This window comes from Gadus morhua, chromosome 17 (genome assembly GCF_902167405.1).
Source record: "Gadus morhua chromosome 17, gadMor3.0, whole genome shotgun sequence".
NCBI classification, from domain to species: Eukaryota; Metazoa; Chordata; class Actinopteri; order Gadiformes; family Gadidae; genus Gadus; species Gadus morhua.
The window spans coordinates 5,710,223-5,731,207 of NC_044064.1; the positions used below are offsets into that span (position 1 = coordinate 5,710,223).

The 20,985-nt window shown below is 44.0% G+C and overlaps 2 protein-coding genes across 2 annotated transcripts in view; both read right to left on the reverse strand.

The window, feature by feature from the left end:
• Positions 1-4,049, reverse strand: part of ltb4r (leukotriene B4 receptor) — a 9,697-nt gene extending 5,648 nt beyond the window's left edge. The window contains exon 1 of the mRNA XM_030338173.1: positions 3,481-4,049. The gene's annotated coding sequence lies outside the window, so the exon portion shown is untranslated. The remainder of the gene's footprint in view (positions 1-3,480) is intronic.
• A 2,154-nt stretch (positions 4,050-6,203) lies between these two features.
• On the reverse strand, positions 6,204-12,956 carry LOC115529438 (leukotriene B4 receptor 1). Its single transcript, XM_030338176.1, has 5 exons — positions 12,545-12,956; positions 8,591-9,221; positions 7,762-7,962; positions 7,209-7,252; positions 6,204-6,593 (listed from the first exon to the last, which is right to left on the reverse strand). Exons 2-5 carry the CDS (start codon positions 9,212-9,214, stop codon positions 6,242-6,244), a joined length of 1,221 nt encoding a protein of 406 aa, XP_030194036.1. The 5' UTR covers positions 9,215-9,221; positions 12,545-12,956; the 3' UTR covers positions 6,204-6,241.
• Positions 12,957-20,985: the final 8,029 nt, after the last annotated feature.

The window sequence follows — 20,985 nt, forward strand, 5'->3', positions numbered from 1 at the left end:
GATGTTTACGTAACAACGTCACTGTATAGTTATTGGTAACGATGGTTCCGTTTGGAGTCTGACATTGATTGAAGCTACACAGTTATTTGACCTTGGGTAAGACCGTAGTTTGTATCGTTGAAGACGTGTATTTTGTTTGAAGACTTTTAAGTAAACATAGAAAAACGAAGGAACATTGTCTTGTATTTTCGCCCACGTTGCAAACGCTGTTAGCTGACTCCAACAAGTGGTACAGAGGACGAGTAGGAGTGAGACGGAGTGCCACTAAAACTTGCTTAAAGCTATACTGTACGATGTGAGAGAGCTAGCATGATTTGAAATTAGGCTCTCTTCGGAGTTCCGTTTAACTCCTCCCCCACCCTTCACGACTGCCCCAACCCCTCGACACAGAGCCGTGCACGAGCGCTAATGCTGCTTACGGCTTACTTCAACGGCAACCATTGCGTCACTTTTCAGGCCATTCAACTCCCTCAGCTGTCGCCATCGCTGAAAAGCGAATCCAATATTTATTCTCGTTTTTCCTCGAGCATTCTCTTACTTTTTTTTTTTGCTGCCTTTTCATTTTCTGTCTTTCTTTTTCTTGCCTTTTTAAAAGGATGAACCGGGGCAAGTAACGGTGGCAGTGGTAACTTCTGTTTTTTTTCTTCCATCGTGTTAACGTTGTAGGCTCACTAGGTCTAGTCCACTGTCATGAACTACTATGACAACAACGCTTTCTTTGCCCTCCGTGAACGCGCTCAGGCCGGCTCAGGCTCGTACACAGAGGGGAGAGAACGCGCAGGCTTGTGATTGGTTCTTTATATTCGGGTACAATGTCTCCGATTGGTAAGCATTTTAACAGGTTTATAGCAGATACAGAATTTTTTCGTGTTTTTTTCGCTTCTTTTTCATTGCCCATAAGTTATTTATTGCTGTCAGGATGTAAAAACCAATTTCAACAACATATTAAAAAGTGCATATCACTGAAAATCGTACAATATGCCTTTAACGGATCAATAAGCTCGTGCCCTTGTGTGGGGAGTGGGGAGAGCGCAGCTGTCCGCCCGGGAGATCGGGAGTACGGGAGAAAAGCCAAGAGAGCTCACCTGAAGAAGCTTATTCAAGAAACGGTTAATCCTTTGAAATGTTCTCCAAAGAAAGGTAACGTGATCTGTTGATATTATCCTCGTGCATTCCCACAAGAGGACGTCACACCGATGCAGGGAGATAGTCGAAGCCCGCGTGCCAAAATTAAAAGTGGATTGCATAAAAAAATAAAAAAGGAAATGCAAAGTTGTTGATTCTCCGTGTCAGCTCGTATTTTAAGCCAGACAGTCAATGTTGATTATTTGGGCTTCATTTAAGAAGTTGTATTCCCATTGTTCTTATGAAGAAAAGGGAGTTGAAGGATAAGTGCTTTTAAACCATTGCATTCAACTAAAGCCTAACTCTGCAATATTAAGATGACTGATGAAAAGGAAAAGGGGCTTAGATATTTTGAGGATACAACGGATCCAGGACGGACACGTAGGTTGACAGAGAAGTAATATAAATTAATTGGAGAAAATGATGAGCGATACTCAAAATGTACATAAGGTTAAAGATGTCAACCCTAACCCTAACCCTAACCCTAACCCTAACACTTTTCCTTGGGGAAATCAAGAGTGGCTCCGCTCGAGCAGGTCACAATACCCCGGCTTGAACTGACTGCGGCAGTCGTGGCGGTGAAGATGGACAAGATGTTACGGCAAGAGCTTCAACCTCCACTTTAACCGTCTACCTTTTGGACAGACAGCACTACCGTACTCAGGTATATCGACAGTGAAACAGCTCGATTCAAAACTTTCGTTGCAAACAGAGTTACACTGATTCGCGAAGCCACCAAGCCGTCTCAGTGGAACTACGTCGGCACAGCAGAAAACCCTGCAGATCAAGATAGCAGGGGCCTGAAAGCCAAAACATTGATGCAAGAAGGAACATGGATTAAAGGACCGAAATTCCTGCTGCAAGGCGAACATGATTGGCCCAAAAAACATGTGCAAAGGAAGGAAAGCCTCAAGATGACCCAGAGGTCAAGAACATAGTTTGTCTACACAGTCATAGTTGAAGATAACGTGGAACCAAGACAAACCTGCCAGACAAACCTCCCTTTCCGAACACCGGTGTTGATTTTTTCGGGCCGTTCGATGTTACCGAACCGTCACGGTACAGGCCCCCCGGAGCGCTTATAGAGGTGGGCCGCGGTGCGTAAATGTGGCGTACATAGCGTTAATATGGCGAATGTAAAGGCTTGTTTTGCGATGCAGAATTTAAAACTTGATGTCGGAGTTCCCCCCAGACCGTTTAGCCAAAGTATACTACTCCGACTCCGTAATCCGACTCCGTAACTACGGAGACCCCTCAGTAGCTCTCCGTCGGGATGTCGGATACGCAATGCAATTCGCCGCCCAATCGATCTTAAAGGTTGACTACAAACCATTTAAGCAGTGTTGTGAATAAACTTCCAATCTTTTCAAATCTTATTTGGTGTTTTATTTTTGTCCTTAAGGTGCAAAGTAAACAATGTACAAAGTAATTAAGGTGCAAAGTCAAACCGGAGAAGTGATTCTGGAAATGATTTTGTTAGAGGACCAATCACAGCCCTTGCCATCTCCTTTGCGTTGAACAATAAGGTCCATGGCGTCGACTGATAGTTAAAAAATATTGGATGCGCACGTAAGCTACGGAGAGGGTCTCCAACAGGCTCTCAGGCTACGGAGAGGGCTCTCCGTGTCCACGTACAGCACTTTAACATGCACACGCATTTGAAAAGGCACCATCCAGGTGTTACTATCACCGTTGCTGTGGAAAAAAAAACGTACCGAACCGTGACTTTTTTGTACCGTTACACCCCTAATGCATACAGTAGCATTGGTTTGTATCATAGGACACCCTCAGGTTACGCATCTGTTTAACCTGCAGAGGGAGCGATCCCATGAGAAACAATGCTCTGCATACTGTATTCCTGGACCACATGCCATATGGGTCATGGAAGTCCTTATATGGATATAATATATATATATATATATATATATATATATATATGTCTATATTATGTATCCCATATATCCCAATTTATTTATTATTTATTTATAGTCATTATCTACTTTAATGAGCATAACAAATGAGCAAAACCTTATATTGAATAATAAGGCTGTATAATTATTTATGTCGTAAGGGAGAACACTTCCTTAGAAATAACTGTAATTGAATGTTTGGGATTTTAAATTAGAGGGGACTATTTAGGAATACGACAAAAAATAATAGGCTTACATATCATGTCACAGCTTTTTCACTTTGAGTGTGAATGTGTTATATTTCTTCCAATCCTAATTTTATTTGATTGAGTCTATCTAAGCCAGAATGAGCCAAACTAAAGCAATGCTCTGACGACTCTCAAAATAACCCTCATTTTAAAACAAAGACCTTCAGCAACATCCATTATAATCATTCTCAGCCTACCTTTTACCGGTGAATCACCGCCGAGTAGCTAGCTCCACAGCGTTAAACCGTCCCCCGGTTGCACTCCGGATGTTCAGTGAGCACTTACCACTCTCAGACTGTCTGCAGCAATAGTCCTACCAGCCTCAAAGTCCAACGATTTAAGGGGTTGCCACAAGTCATGTCACTTCCCCTTGCACGCTTTTGAGGAAGAAAACAAAACAATAAAAAACAAGAACTGTTGCTTCAATAGAAAAGTGGTAACACATTCATCATGATCTCTTGACTCTTTCATGTCCTGTGTTTATTTATTACACAGGACATGTGTAATAAATGTCCTGTGTAATAAATAATTACGCTGACAATTATTACTTATTGGCTCTGCTCTTAGGGAAAGTGACTTGGAAGATGCCCCTTTCGAAGGCAGCACTTCTATTTTAGAATCTTTTTACTTCATTCTTCACATCAATTCTAAGAAATCACCATAGTTGAATATCTCATAGTATGAGTCACATCTAGGACATGATACGATTGGCCTAGTTAGTGGTGGCAGATGCTTTGAAGTGGCATAGCGTGCGTGATTGTCTCCGTTGTCGGCTCTCTGTGTCGGTTGGTCCAATAAGAGAAGAGCTGTTGGGTTTGACTATTCAACGCCTTAAGACATCTATTACGTTCTTCCTGTGGCCCCAGAAGGGGATAAGCTCTTGCAACAGGAGGTGTCTTTTAAAGACAGAACATGTTCTCCCGTGTATAGTTGCAAAATAACGTTGGTGTGTCACAATTTCAGCGGATGCTACTTTACTAACAGTTGCTACTAGGCCTACTAATACTACTCTTCGTCCTCTATGGGACAAAAGGCTTCAACTAACAATTGCTACTAATCCCTTATTTCTCTTTTGTTGTGTTCTTATTTTGGCGGTGTCCAATTGGACAACCCGGTAGGCGCGGATGAGTGTTTGTGTTCTATGGGGATGTCGTAAAGCACAGCGTTGTTGAAATATTAATCGTAACTATGATATAAAATCATATGCAAAAATTACTAGTCAATTAAAAAAGGTATCAATACACATTCTCCTTGGACCTAGAGAGACTACCTCTCTCTTATTGAAAGGTGATAAGATAATCTCGTTTCCACTGGAGCCACAAAGTCTGATACTGAGGCCAATCGACTGACTTCTTGGTTGCGTTAATTCCTTTAACTGTGTTGCAGCCTTGCATACAGCCTTACCGTCATGTCCACTTCACCAATGAGCAATTGCAATTGAACTTGGTCTTTTCACTCTTGGCCAATAAATAATTCTTCATGATGGTCACTCCCCTCATCTTGGCTTCCTTAGTGGTTACTGCCCACGATGTGAAGGTTTCCCTGTAAGAATCATGTACACTCATCGTCTCATTGAATTTATGCTTGGTCAATTGCTGTCTGTATCTTCCCTTGATCATGCATTTTCTTTGACTGTTTTTTGTTTATTTTACACTTTCATTGTATTTGAGATGTTATCCGAGATTTCAACTCGGATTATTCAGATTCTGTCCAATTCAGAGTTTGTCCTGGCACATCGTGCAGCTTGTTTGAAATGGTGATACACCCTTAAAATGTAGTTATTTGTACAGTCACCGTGTTCAATAGTAACTCAAAAGTGTCACGCCTTAAAAATGGAGATAAGACTTATTAAAAACTTTAGAAATGTTTTAATTTCATTACTGTACAAGTATAAAAAACACAAATGTTTCTCATATATATATATATATATATATATATATATATATATATATATATATATATTTGCTAAAAAAAAATTGTTTTGGACACGCAACCAAATAAAAGGCTGTAGATAAGAAATGTGAATAATCGGTTAATAGGTGACTCAATCACGAAGAGTGAGTATTGATCTTAATCGTTTCCTTGGCGTAAACACACACACACACACACGCACGCACGCACGCACGCACACAAACAGAAAAGTGCCAACCAAATTCATAAAACTCTCAAAATGAGTTGAGTAGTGTATCTCTTCAGCCAACCCCCAATGGGTCATTCACCTTTTAGAGAACACACGCACACACACACACACACACACACACACACACACACACACACACACACACACACACACACACACACACACACACACACACACACACACACACACACACACGAGCACACGCTGGTCAGCTGAGGGTCTTCTGTACACAGCAAGTGATCAGGTGGAGATAGAAGAAGAAAAACCTCTTGAAGCCATGGGAGGTCCCCCTCCGGGTGCCCCCCCCCCACCTCACCACCTCCACCCCCCAGCTTCATCTCCATCCGTCAATTTGTCCGTTAACGTCACGTCAGCCAATCACAGAAGAAGCCGCCTCCCCCTCACCCTAATGTCCATCCGTCACTAGGGCCGGGCAGATCACGGAGCACCACACTCTTCCTCCCCCTCTCCTCCCACCCTCCGTCTCTCCCTCCATCCCCCCCTCCCATCCCCCCTACTAGGACCTTTACTCAATTTCTTCCTCTTCGTCTTCTTCTTCTTCTCCACCTCCTCCTCCTCCTCCTCCGCCTCCTCCTCCTCCTCCTCCTCCTCCTTCTCCTCCTCCTCCTCCTCCTCCTCCTCCTCCTCCTTCTCCACCTTCTCCTCCTCCTCCTCCTTCTTCTCCACCTCCTCCTCCACCTCCTCCGCCTCCTCCTCCTTCTTCTCCTACTCCTCCTCCTCCTCCACCTCCTCTTCCTCCTCCTCCTCTTCCTCCTCCTCCTCCACCTCCTCTTCCTACTCCTCCTCCTCCTCCTCGGTTAGCTCTGGCCCGGTTTCCCGTTCTTGTGGACGCTGTTGGAGAGCTGGTTGGAGCTGGAGTGGGCGGCGTAGGACGAGTCCTCCCCGTCCCCGTCCCGGCCCTGCAGCCCTAGGCAGTTGGCCGACTCCTTGCCGTCCCGCTCGCGGCTGTCCTGCCGGCTGTGCTGCCGGCTCTTGCGGGACACGCCAGAATCCAGGGCCGTGCCCTCGAAGAGGCGGGCCATGAAGGCCAGGCCGTCCCGCCGGATGAAGGACTTGCCGGCGAAGACGTAGAGCACCGGGTTGGCGCAGCTGCTGATGAAGGCCAGTGCCGACGTGATGGCGCGCGCTGGCTGCCAGATGGCGTCCAGCCTGCTCCCCGAGACAGAGGGCTCATGTTAGGGTTGTGGTTCAACTAGGTTCTCATTATTTTTTTTAATAATGGTTGTTCTTGTCATTGGTATAATTATTACTATTATTATAGCTTGCTAGCTATTATTATTGTTTGCGTTATTGGTGTTGGTAGTGGTATTGGTGTTGGTATTGGTATTGGTATTTGTGTTTGTATTGGTATTGTTGTTGGTAGTGGTATTGGTATTGGTGTTGGTATTGGTATTGGTGTTGGTAGTGGTATTGGTATTGGTGTTGGTATTGGTATTGGTGTTGGTAGTGGTATTGGTATTGGTGTTGGTATTGGTATTGGTATTGGTGTTGGTATTGGTATTGGTGTTGCTATTGGTATTGGTATTTGTGTTTGTATTGGTATTGGTGTTGGTATTGGTATTACTATTTACTTATTTTTTCTATTATTTTGATCATCAACATTGATTTGGAGAATTAATAAAACATCAACTAAATGATTCCCACACTCATGGAGCAAATACCAATAATAGAAAAATGTTTTCAATTGGTTGACTGACATAAGTGCGATGCATTCCTGGATGATGTCAAAGTGTGCATTTGTGCAAATGACAAAAAGAGACTCACTTTTGTTTCATCGCAGAGCCGTCTTTACACAAGGCAGCGGCCACCTGGAGAACACAAGGACTCATTTCAGAGAGGTTCGTTATCATTACTACCAATATTTCTAATAAAGTATTGGATACGATTTACATGTACAGAGCTATTATACATTGAGCTACGCGTTATTCACCACAACAATATGGCTGTTGAGTTAAGTCTAGTCAAAAAGATTTTTAATATTCAATATTCATATTCATCCCGCATGGGACGGCCATGCATAATTGTGGTGCATCCTAAAGATTCATAAAAGCTTCTAATGCATGCAGTGTTGTCAGTGTGGACCCCTGTAGTCTCAATTAAATTCACTTCAATTTAATTCAATGTTATTTTTATAGTCCTAAATCACAGGTGCAGTCTCAAAGAGCCTAACAGGTCATACATTTATGACACCAATATACATTTTCATGAAGAAAACCGTGACTCCCCCCCCCCCCCCCCCCCCCCCACACACCCCACCTCCCTCTCAGAGCACCCCCCAGGTACACCTCCCCCCCGGATACACCTCCCCCCCACCCACCTGCACCAGGTTGACCAAGTGGTAGGGCAGCCAGAAGACGCAGAAGGTCACCACGATGGCCAGGATGAGCTTCTCGCTGCGCACGCGCCGCCGGAACTTGGTCTGGCGGATGCGGCGCAGGATGCAGACGTAGCTGATCACGATGACGGGGTAAGGGATGATGAAGCCCAGCACTAGCTCCATGGTGTACTGCAGCACCACCTGGTGGCCGGGAGGGAGACGCAGGCGTTGGTTTGTATTGAAACATGACGCATGCGGTGCTCTGTATAATGTGTAAGTATATCAAATAAAACATTACAATTATTTATATATATATTATTTATATACATTTTTATATTCATAGAAATATGAATGTAATGGACTTCCAATGTTGTGTTGTTCATACTATAGAATGATTTATTGCTTGTTTAGTGAATAATACAGAACGCAAGGAACTTTAAAAAAAGAAATTGCATACTAAATTGCGTTCGAAATATTGGTCGAAATAATCGCAATTCGATTATTTCCCCAAATCGTTCAGCCCTACTATATAACATAATGTATTATTATGCAACACGTGAACTTCTTAAGATGGAGCAATTTCATTGGTTCACTATCTCGGGATATTGGGCAACATCCCATGATTGAGATCTCAAACTCGGGATATACGCTAATAAAAACAGATAAACCGCTAATTAAAACAAATAAATCCCCGGAAAAAAGTGTTGTGTTGTTTAGTTTTGGAGTGTACAATAGCTATTCCCCACTATTCATTTGGCCTTCGGCGAATAATTGCTAATTAGCTGTTATCCCATCTCTGACCCCCCCACACCTCTCCTCTCTCGCTCACCTCGCTCTGGCGTTGGTGGAAGGAGTCACACACCATGCGGCCCTTCCCCGTCAGCATGCCCGCGTCGTACAACTTCAGCTTCCGGAACACCACGGCGGGCACGGACGCCACCATCACGAGCACCCACACGCCAACCAGCGCCCAGAGCGCCACCCGGCGGCCGACGGACGCCCGGACGCGCTGCGGCCACACGATGGCCACCACGCGATGCAGGCTCATCAGGGTGATGAGCAGGATGGAGGCGTACATGTTGGCCAGGCACAGGTAGAAGAGGATCTTGCACAGGGCGTTGCCGAAGACCCAGGTGCGCTGCACCAGGTACACGATGAAGAAGGGAGTGAGCGCCATCAGCGAGCCGTCGGCGTACGCCAGGTTGAGGATGAGCAGCGTGGTGACCGACTGCTTGCGGGCGCGCGCCAGGATGCTCCAGATGATGAAGAGGTTGCCCGGCACGCCCAGGAGGAAGACCAGGGTGAGGATGATGGCGCCGATGGCGGTGGCGACGCCGTTGCCCACGATGTTCTGCGTGCCGTTGGAGGGGGCGGGGCCGGCGTGGGAGAGGTTACCCAGGAGCATGGGATGGGAGATGAGGGCGGTGGTGAGGTTGCCGGGAGGGGTCAGCATCGTGGCACTGCAGGAGGGGGAGACGCCGATCGTTAGGAGCGCTACGGGTAAGCGACGTCCCGACGCAGAAAAATTATCGAAAAGCGATTAATCAAGTCTGAGGGCGTGCGTTTGACACTTTTACGATGACTCAAATGTCAGATGACTCAGAACTCAGGGAATCAGGTTCGGATCACTGCAAAAATGTCCGCCTTCAGGGTTCAGTCAAAGAGAAACAAGTCGATCAGTGACTCATTTCAGTCCCCCCCCCCTGTTCCCCCCCCAAGAGCGTAGGTAGGTCCTACCGGGGTGGAGAAGGCCATGGGCCCCGGGTGTGTGTTCTGCTGAGTGTGCGACAGACAGTTGTGAGTCTTTGCGTACATTCCTGGAGACGAGACGGGGCTTGAATGATGAGAAACTTTTTAAAAAACTAAAGTCTACCATTGACAGAGTGTATTTACTCGGGACAATTGCCCGCGCGCGTGCGTGTGTGTGTGTGTGCGTGCGGGTGTGTGCGTCTGTGTGTGTGGGTTAGGGTTAGGGTCCTGTGTGTGTGTGTGTATGCGTGCGTGCATGAGTGATTTTGTTTGGTTTAAGCTCACTTGATTGTGAAAATAATTGTTCCGTACAGTGTTGCCAGTTATTACATGAACATGTTATTATCAGGAATTGTTCAGTCCAGGGCATGTCCTAGCCTGTAGCTAAAACATATCTTGTCAATTTTGCTCACACAAACCCAAGTACGCCGCATCAGGTTCGAGCACTGCCGTACACACCCATGTACTGCATGACCATTCAACTCTCTCTCTATTACATCTGGGTGTCTCCCTCCCTCTCTCGCATGCCCTGACAGAACCTGTTTCATTGAAACTCTGTGCGTGCTCGCGCACACACCCACACACCCAAAAACACCCACACACACACACACGCACACGCACACGCACACACACACACACACACACACGCACACACGACCGCACACCCACACACGTAAGCGTCAACAACACAATGTCTCTAAGGTGAACTGTGATTTGAATTACACCGACAATGCGATGAAATCAGTGAGATCAAGTGAAGAAAGAAATCCAGATGTTTCAATGAATCAATTTCTGAAATAAAATGTGAATATGTATGTATGCATCTGCATACATCTGCTTGTGTCCTGCTGGCAATATAAGTAAGCAGTAATTCAAATATTCAAACTGTTGTGGTATTCATTTTACAACTTCTATTGTGATATCTGGTGACTGCTATCAGGTGTGTGAATTAGTTTTATGGCTAACTGCCAATGGGGATGTTTGCAAGCACATACCTCTTCAACCCTCTCTGCTTTTAAGACATTTCCAAAATCGATCCAAAATAAAGCTGAAACGGCCTCTTAAATAACAGTAGGTTTGCAACTTGTGTCCTTGTTTTGTGTCATCACAAAAAGTGCCCTGCGTTAACTTTGCCGCTCAGGAAAACAATTCCAACTCTACCTTCACTTGTATATCTTTATTATTACTGCTGGTGGATGCCTTGTCTTATTTTCACATTCTAGTTTCTGTGGACACTGTGTTCTAGTGGAGGCGTGAGTCACTTAACAGATCTTGGAAACCAAGTCCTGATTTACCAAAAGCTTGACTCTCCACCTCCAGAAGAAACTCAATAAAATACAATCTCAACAGACAAATGGCGAGACAGTTTACATCTTCTGGAGAGAGAGGGTGCCGAAAAGAACCGTCTATGTGGTTTAACCGACCTCTTTCAGTATACTGACCTCAAGATATACTATTAAGAAATGTATCAGACACTTTTCGCCCCCTAAAGCTACCTTAGAGTGAGCAAGGTGAATCACATTACTTTTCTATTACTGAGCAATGGTGAGCAAGGGTCTAGTGGACATTGCGGGTTTAAACCGAGAGCCTTTCGCCCGTGACGGCTACAGATTCCTGTCAAGATCATCTTGCCTCCCCTCATCCACCGGTCACAAACCGTTACTCAGTCCTCCGAGCAAGGAGGTAACTAGGGAGGTAACTAGGGTGTTGACAGACCAGCCATCATCCATGTGGGCGGACACTTCCAGAAACGGACGTCGATTTTGAAATATTTTTGCTGTGATGAATCAACAGACTTCTACATTTGAACCACATTGAAGGGTTTAGTGTTTTATCCGGTATATGTCCTCCTTTCTCGCCTCGCGCTTGTTTCTCTAAATTTATCTCCACCTGCACCGGATGGAGCTCAGGAGGTAGAGCAGGATAAGTGCTAACCGGAAGGTCGCTAGTTTGAAGTGTCGAGGTGTGCCTGAGCAAGACCCCACAAACCCTGACTGCTCCAGACAAGCTGGCTGTCACCTTGCATGGTTGACACCCCAGACACTATGTCAATGTGTGTATGATTGTAAGACACTCTGGTCAAAAGCGTCTGCTAAAAACTACAGTTTTACAGTTAATTAGTTCATTGTGGTCCCCTGTTTGTTCCCTTGTCTATTTATGTCATTCCTTCTACCTGATCTTTGTCGTCTTGCCAGTGAGTCCTAGTTGCCACGTTTTCTTTGTTTTCCACAACGACAACATCATCTCATCCTGAGGCTCAGAGGAGCTTGAAAGTGATTCCACCGCATGCACTGTGTTTACAAGGAGCCGGTTCAACCACATTGACAGTTGCCGTGTCAGACCTGAAACTGATTTGAACCGGTTGTGTAATAATAACCTCAATCAGTGGCTAAGGTCAATGTAGGAAGTATTTCTGCTGCTGAATGGGACCGAGTACTGGGGCGTCCCGGTGGCTCACCGGGTAGAGCGCGTACCATATAGGCTCAGTCCTAAACGCAGCGACCCGGGTTCGAGTCCTGCCTGTGGTCATTTGCTGCATGTCCTCCCCTCCTTTCTATCTCACTCTATAATAAAGCATTAAAATGCAAAAATCATGAACTGCCAAAAGAGTTCAAGTGACGGGTCATTCTGTGTTTAACAGTCTTGGTTAAGATACTTTTGGTAAAGCATGACCTGGTTTTAAAGGCGTGTTTGTGTTGAAAGAGTGACTCACACTGCCACTAAAGCCACTGTTCACATATCGCTTGATTTTAACAAACCTACATACATAGACTCCATACACCAGCAAAACCAATAACAGAAAACAAGCAAAGGTCTCGGTACCTGTAAGTACGCTGTGACAACAGAATGCTTTTGTGATGTCACAAATTCTAAAGAGTCATGTTGTTGACTCACTGTGACTTCAGGTGATCCAAATTTGTGGCGGTTCAACTGGGAGACCCTGCCTGCATCCCATTCAACCAAAATTCATTATTCCCTCCATTCAAACGAGCAAAGCAAAACGAAAACGGACAACAAAAAAAACGAGACTCACCGAATCCGAAAGGCACCTGGGCGGAAAACACAGAGTTTACGGAGTGCGGTGGATGTAAGGTGTCTTCCTTCCCTCCTCTCGTGCTCCCTCTCTCCTTCCCCTCCAGTCGTGTGCCATGCCTGCTGGAGCACGCTCTCTGGCTGTGGACCGGTGGGTGGGTCGCAGCGCAGAGCATGGAACTAGTAGTCAGCATCGGCACTCCCACACTCTGGCCCAGGCCTGGAATTCCAAGCACACACACACACACACACACACACACACACACACACACACACACACACACACACACACACACACACACACACACACACACACACACACACACACACACACACACACAGAGCCCTATGACAGCACACAAAGTTAGAGTCAAACTAGTCATATACAAACTGACACACACACACACACACGGTAGGCCTCTGGAAGCTTGTAAAGCCCGCACACACGCCCACGCGGTAGATATCTAAACTAGTCCTATCCCCCCCCCCCCCCCCCCCCCCCCCCCCCACACACACACACACACACACACACACACACACACGCATACACACACACACACAAACGGTAATAATATAATTGCATGATTTGTTTACACAGATAACTGACGAATTGCCATCTCTTGCAACACGTGTGTCGTAAGAGCAAGGTAAATCCCTCCTTTAGCTCTTAACAGTGGGTGGGCTCTGTAAACAGAGGCCTCGACAATGGGGGGGCCATTTAGGTACTCATGACATCTTAAATCACTGCACGTCACTTTGAGTGTTTTCCATGTTCAAAGCCTCTCAGTTTCTCTGCTTTAAGTCATTTGTTTCGTTTCATAAATTATTACTATATAAATTAGGAAAATAAACACACGTAAGGATCATCCTGCCCTTCTAAGTATTCTTTATTAATAACTTATATTGTGTTTACCCTTCCAGGTCACAAGATTGTACCAAGGCCCTTATTTAGTTTAGCGGTCGGATATCTACTTCATCTGTTGACGCAGTTGTTGTATGGTGTCTGAAGATCAATGTTGATATAATAACGCACAAACGTAACAGCTCCATAATACTCATTTATATTGAGATGCAATCCTGCTCACTTCCTCATATTCTAAAACAACTCCTGTTCAACCATTACATATCTGATTAATCATTCATGTCACTTCCTTCACAAGAAACACTTGTTTAATCAGGCTTAAAAATTGTTTTCCCCTCGTCTGTTTCCTATCGCTCACTCACTGTACCCATGAGGGTGTGATCCATAGCAGTTAGTGGTCGAGCAGGAAGGAAGGAGTCGGATGTCATGTCTAAAGGAACGGTCGAAAACTCAATGGTTTCTCCATCAATCCTATGGTAGGAGAGAGAGACTGGAACTCCTGGGTGTTTTTTTTATTTTTTTGTATTGAATCACAGAATCAGGGCAGAAAGTCACTTCTATTTTTCTGTGCGTGTGTGTGTGTTGTGGGGGGGGGGGGGTCCTAGCTTCCTTTACAGCCTGATTTTCATGTTTGTGGCTGCTATAGAGTGGCTGGATAACTCTGTAACAATGTGATCAATCAATATGCGTCACTTAGCATGATTGTAAGATAAGGTGTACCCTACAAGTAATTTCACGTCGTCTTTCAGCCCAGCACAGTCAGACCAGCCCGAGCCGACATTACTGCTTTCTGCTACAGAAAACATCATTACCTCACCTTACCTCAAATTATATCCGGGTCGTGTGAACGATAGCGTCAGAAATTGGGGCGTTATTTTGGTGCATCGCAATGCAATTTCCCTTCACCAACTTCCTATGAGCTGTGTACATCAGCTTACAGTCCCCTGAGTGCAGGCCCAGGGGCGGCCCTTCCAATAGGCGACTTGGGGGGCCGCACCCAAAGGGGGCCCCGCGAAACCCCGCCCAGAAGATCAAAGAATAACCTCGGGACCCCCTAGGTACTACACGCTTTGTTTTCGTACGCTTTGTTCATATCTTGTATTTCTGCACCCAATAAACACTCTGATTCTGATGACGCATTTAAACTGGTAGGAAGTTGAGTTTGTCCAGGAATCCAGATGATATAGGCCTCACATGGAGCGCCCGTTTGTATGTCTGGTTGCATGAGTCCCAGACTTTGCCTATTTAAAAGCCCTTCAGTGTGGAAACTTCTCAGTTATTATCGGTGCCAGTCATCTTTGCACGCATGGAGCATTACCCAAATCTCATCTCATTTTTGTATGATTAGCATAGCTTTAATGGCGTCAACAAGAAATCGAAGATGGGTGATTCGGATGTTCAATGGGCTTTATTCAAGAGGCCTTGGATGAACTGCTGAGGAGAAACATGCACAAAAAAAAAGTGTAAAAAAGTCGACAATAATAAGGCCCAAACCGTACATACATATGATGACCTGCTAGGATCTGCTCAAAATAAGATGTTATTTCTCCAAAATAGTGAGGAACAACAAGTTCATTCCTATCAACATGGATGTTATTGAATGTAGCGATAAGGACACTGTAAACAATAACAGGCTTTACTGAGAGTAACAAATAAGTGAAGGCAGTGAACAGGAGGACAGGTTAAGGAGTAGTAGTTTGTCAACAGGCTGGTAGGTAGACTGAGCGCAGGGAGACGGTTGGTCCCTTGAGCTACAGAACTCTATGACTAATAATCTTAACATGAAGACACACTAGTGACAAAGCACTAAGGGTAAAGTCTAACAACGATCTAGCGATGATTGTTCGGTGATCCCGGGTTTATATACTGTGTGCTGATGAAGTAGATTGCCGGCAGGTGTGTAGGCAGAGGGAGATGAATGGATGATGTAACGCAACAGTGAAGTGACGCTGAGCACCGCTAGGTGGCAGAAGTGGACGGCGTGACAAAGGACCCATATTCTCTTTCAAGATATGTTGCAGATAACGGCATAGCTGATTATGGAAACATTATCATAGGACCAGCACAAATGTTATGTCCTCTCCCTCCATGCTTATAATGTTAACTGAGGACTTGGCATTCGATTTCTATGGAAGCGGATTCGGGCCACAAGTATTTCTTGCTGAATTCTGAGATTAAAGTCAGAATTCAGACTTCACCCTTAGAATTCACCCTTCACCCTTCAGATTTCCATCAACACCAACATCAGTGCAAGATCATCCACTTTCATCCAAATATATATATTATTGAATTGCATTTTAAAAGAAAAATAAATACGACTCTTAGTGATCTCCAGTCAGTACCAGTAACAAATCCCCCCCTGAACGACTAAATCGATTAATCGTTCAGCCCGACATAAAACGAATAATGTATCATGTTTGCTAAATTCACGTTACCGGGCACGGCTAGTAGACTCAACTAGTTAACATAACACACAGTGACCAGCAGGTGGTGTTGAGGTTTGGCTCTCCATTAACCCTTTTTGAAAAATACAATTAGAAAATGAATTTTGCCCCACACGGCGGCGGTGGCCTTTTGGCCGCCTCTGAAGTACTCATGGCATCACCTACCGCCCCGTAGCCCACGCAACCACCCAGGATCCCCCCGGGAACAGCGGCGCACCCCCCGCTGACACCTAACACCCTCCCCGTTTCCTGCGAGGTCACGTATTCTATCAGCTGAGGCGGCGAGATCTGGCCTTGCTGTCATTAGCATCAATGCTGAAGTGACACTTAGGCTGTGTCCCAATTCATAGGACGCATCCTTCGTAGACCGCGTCCTTCGAAGGATGCGGCCTTCGTAGACCGCGAAGGACACTCCGAAGGCCGAAGAAATGGGACGGTCTAGCCTACGGAGCATTTCTGGTTTACGTAACAAACCGTAACCGCCCTTTCACTTGCGTGACCACGCGCTGCTCCTGTCACCTAGCAACCCTGAGAGCTGAACTGACCTGTTACCCTGCGTTCACACCAAAAGATGCAAAAAGTTGACGCGCGTCGTGATCCCATTCAAAGTGAATGTAGAGACGCGTTGCTGCTTTGCTGCCGCAGCATTTGCTGCCGAGAAAACGGGCAGCAAAACTTGATTTGCGGCGCGTCAAAATCTGATTTGCGGCATGCCCGTGCCCGCTGCCGGGCACGGGCGAAGGGCGCGTTCACGTATTTTGCGACGCGTCAAATGCTGCTCGAGTTGAAATATTTCAACTTTTGACGCGCCGCAAAACTTTTGACGCGCCGCAAAACTTTTGGCGCGCCGCAAAACTTGATTCGACGCGCCGCAAAACTCAGGCGTCAACGCGTTCGGGCAGCAAATGCATCTTTTGGTGTGAACGCAGGGTTAGTAAACAGAAGTTAAACCGGACAGCGCGAAAAAAAGAAACCAACAAAAATTATTATTGATCATTATGTTTTTGTCTATAGTAGTTTTATAATAATTGTTGTAAATAGTCACATGAATGTTTGTTGTAAATAGTTTTATTGTTGTATATATGTTTTATAAGTTATATACGAATACATTAGTCAATACAAAAAAGTTAGTAAGGGTTTTAATAAATAGTTAATCAAAAAAGTTAGTTAAATAGTTAGTTAAATAAGTTAGTTTCAATAAATATGTAAATAATAATAAACAATGTGTTAAATATAACAGAACATAAGTTATTTGTCCACCAAACGCTCCAAAATTTAGAAAAACCTATCCATTCTTTCCCTGCTTTCCTGGGCTCTTCTCTCCTCTGCCTCCCTCTGTAGCCTCATGTCCTCTTTTATTAACTGGAGCATTTACATTTTACATTTAGCAGACGCTTTTATCCAAAGCTACTTACAATAAGTACATTTGTCATAAGAAGTGCATCAATATATCGTTGTCGGTACAGAAAGGATGTTCATAGAACCAAGTGCAAGTACCACAATCGCTAGGCTAACCCATTCCCCGTGTTACAGCCATGATAGCAGCTACTGCAGTTGCTACACAGTTAAGTACTATAATACAATACAAATCAACACAGTGTACAATGGTTGCCAGAAGGGGGAGGGTGGCTATGCAGTCGAGGTGGACTCTGAACAGGTGAATCTTGATTCCTTTTCGGAAGATAGTGAGCGACTCTGGAACATGTCTTCCTCTCTGTCCCTCTTTCTGGACCTTGGCCCTCGCTGTCTTTCCTCCTCCTGATCCTTGTCCTCCACCTCCTGATCCACAACTGCTGTACTTGCCGTACTTGGCCCTGGTGTGTTCTCAGGGATTGAGGCAACTAGGACAGGGGGGTTGGTGGAATGCCTCTGTCCCAATCCAATACCTTATCCATGGGGACAAACCAGGGCCAAGTGGCAGCAGTGGGTTTCCCAACTACCCCCTCTCCTGACCCTGGATACTTGCAATCCTAAGGCAGAGGAAATCAATCATGGCAGTGAACAACAATATACAGCAGTATCAAAACAAATTTCAGCAAAAGTTTTTCTTTGCCTGCAGGGGAGTCACCTTCCCCCGCAGGCCTATTTTCTCCAGAATTTTCCTAAACACAGAGACATTATTAATCAGAGAAAACAAGAGACACATTTATCAATCATGTTAATAGCCCATGTTAACAATAGGCCATATATAATATATATATTTGACCATCTTGTTAAGGTTACATTTAAATTAGCCCTCATCCTATATGAAGCCCATAATAATAAGACAACCAGTAAAAGTCAAAACACCCTTTTTCTTTGTGCGTTTTTCTAGTGCTGTCAAGTACTGATGCGAGCTGTGACTTTTTTTGTCTTTCTTTCTTTAATAACCCAAAATAGGACATCGTAGTAAACGATTTCTGGGGATGTTGTATCCGTCCTGCTGTTTAATGAGGGCTAATTTAACTAACCTTTAAAAGATGGTCAAATGAAGATATATAAATGGCCTATAATATTTTTTATAAACCAACTTACGATATAAATAAACGATTGTTTCTTTACCCCCAAGCCACACTTGCTGAGTATTTCACCCCGGTGAACAGCTCATCGTTCTCCCCCCTCAATAGAATAAATCGAGCAGTATGCTGCTGGCTCCCTAAACCAAAACCAAATGTTAGAATTAGTTTTGCTTTACACTACCAAACAAAAGCAGCTTAAATAGCAAAATAACCAAGTTAACTGTGTCATCAATCCCAACGTGTGTAACGTTACGGTCTGAAAACCAGGGTCCACAACCTGTGTTCGCGTTGGTCCATTTAACTAACGTTACAGAATAGCAAATTATCTATATAATCGCCACAATTTCGGTAAATATAACCATTTTAACCTCTTAAATTTTAAACTATAGGGCTTAACGGGTGTTCTTAGTTAACGTTACAGCGTCACTAACTGTAACGTTACCTTACTTATATTGCCTATTACTTCAATGAAAAAAGTTTTAAGGGCCCTTGTTTTTTTTAACATTTGTATCGTTAAATACTCGAGTGACTAGAAACCAAATACTTACATTTAAATCATGGACATAATAAAATTAGTAGTCCGGTGACTTGTCTACCCCAGCGTCTACCGTTGCTAAGCGACGTCACCGTCTTTGCGGACAAATTATTTCTCTGCTGATCAACACTACAAATGGCCAAAAGACTTGTATCCCCCCCCCCCCCCCCCCCTTAAATAAATACTATGGCAGAATTATTATTATTCTCATTCAATTTGAACATGTGTTTTTACAGTAGAGTGGTGGAGGGATGACGTATGTTGGCCAACCCGGAAGTGAGCGTCGCCCTGGATTCCCTCGACAAAAAGCCAACGGGTTTTGCCATTGGATTTTGGATTATTAAAAATTGAAACAATTTATTAAATAAATATTTGTGAGATGTCATTACTCATTTGAGAGATGAGTTTGCTTCCTATTTATGTCGAGTACACCCCTGTCCACAAGCATCCCCCCCCCATATGGATTTGGAGAATTGTTGCCACGTCCCAGTGGTGGAGGTATCATATATATGAAAGAGGGCATTAAATTATACTATAATGATCAATTAGGAGGCCGAAGCCCTGAAGGAAGTGATGCAATAGGTGACTGAGGGTCAACATTTGAGAACCCCTTTTATCAAAGGGGGTCTCAAAGGACTCATACGCTTCAACAGCGGCTGCAGCAGAAGTGTTGAGACGAAAGATGATATCAAGACATTTATAGAATATTCCCATTCACATGATTCTTTGCACGACCTGCAGGTTGGAGAGACTGAAATAACCCCCAAAATGAATAATGTCAAAGCAGCCAAGTCCCACAAATTGCTTGAACTATTTATTTCATTACATTGTTTCGTTGACATGCATTATTGAAAGTTAAGCATATGGATTTAATGCAATATCCACAAACAGTTCAAAATGGTACCATGAAATGTCTTGTTTATTGTATTAACCAGTTCATTTCTCTTTTGTGAAAGTCACCAAAAGTCGAAAAAAGTTAAACGCAAGGTCACAGGCTAACAGTGGAGCTGTGTTGGGAACCAGCAGCCAAGAGCTTCCATGGAAACTTTCTACCCATGTTAAATAGATTTAGTTGGCAGTTCCTTTTCTGCCCATTCTTTTTTAAATTTGTGGAAGCACTTTGCAGCGCTGGGAGACACCATTTCTAACGGCAATGGAGCTAGATTCTAAAAATATCAAAAGATGCCCAAAGCAAATACCTTTAACCCATAGTTGTGTTTTATCAAATTAAAAAATTTCTGAGTTTCATTGACCACAAATTGAGCAGAAATATTTTGCATACAAGTCTTTAAATAGTTTAACCACATTAAACACACATTTTTTTTATTAGTGAAGCCACAAGTTTTGCACATTATCCAAACAGAATACCTGAAATGTTGATATTTCAGCCCTTTCGGGTTAAAACAAGAGAAAAGGACAACCTAACAAGAGTGAAAAGTTTGGGTTAGGTGACCTATAGCTCAAAGATGTCCCTGGTCAGGTAGACTAAATAAAAGTGTATTCCCAATTGCTCCAGGACATTCATGTAATTTACATGCGAGCTCTCCCTCAAGCCTAGAGAGACATCAGTGTTGAACCACCAATTGAAAGAGGGTATTTGCCATTAGTACGAGTGACAACATTTCATGGCTATTAATTGAGTTCATTATATTTAGACGATTTGAATAGACTTTTCTAGCAGGTGAGGCTGTCAAAGAACTAAATATGGAGCAACTACAAAAAGTAAATTTGCAGCATGACCAAATTATACAAAAAGGTATAGGAACTGTTCTTGCAGATACGTTTTAGAAGTCTCTTTTGATAGGCAGGGAATAATTGTCTTTGTCACCCTGTAGTCATGCCATCAAATCTGTTGGGCAAAGTACAGCTACTGATTAATCCAGTAGACTCACCAGTAAAGTCCCCCTAGTTAGAAAATGGAAGAAACCCAGTTAGTCATGTTAATTATTCTGTTGTTACAAATGAAGACTAATACTTTCCACATATTGCGATCCAAGTTACTGGCTACAGTCTTGGATTTTATAGTTCTATATGAATAGATTCAATTTACTAAACTATTAATCATGCTTCAGAAGAATTAACCTTTCTTGGATGGCAGATCTA

Bases quoted from the DNA above. Each gene is read 5' to 3' on its own strand.
- LOC115529438 (XM_030338176.1), bottom strand. From the start codon at position 9,214: ATGCTGACCCCTCCCGGCAACCTCACCACCGCCCTCATCTCCCATCCC. The intron at 7,963-8,590 runs GTGAGCGAGAGA...CCCGGCCACCAG, and splicing joins TCCACCAACGCCAGAGCGAG to GTGGTGCTGCAGTACACCAT. The intron at 7,253-7,761 runs GTGGGTGGGGGG...TGTGTTCTCCAG, and splicing joins ACTTGGTCAACCTGGTGCAG to GTGGCCGCTGCCTTGTGTAA.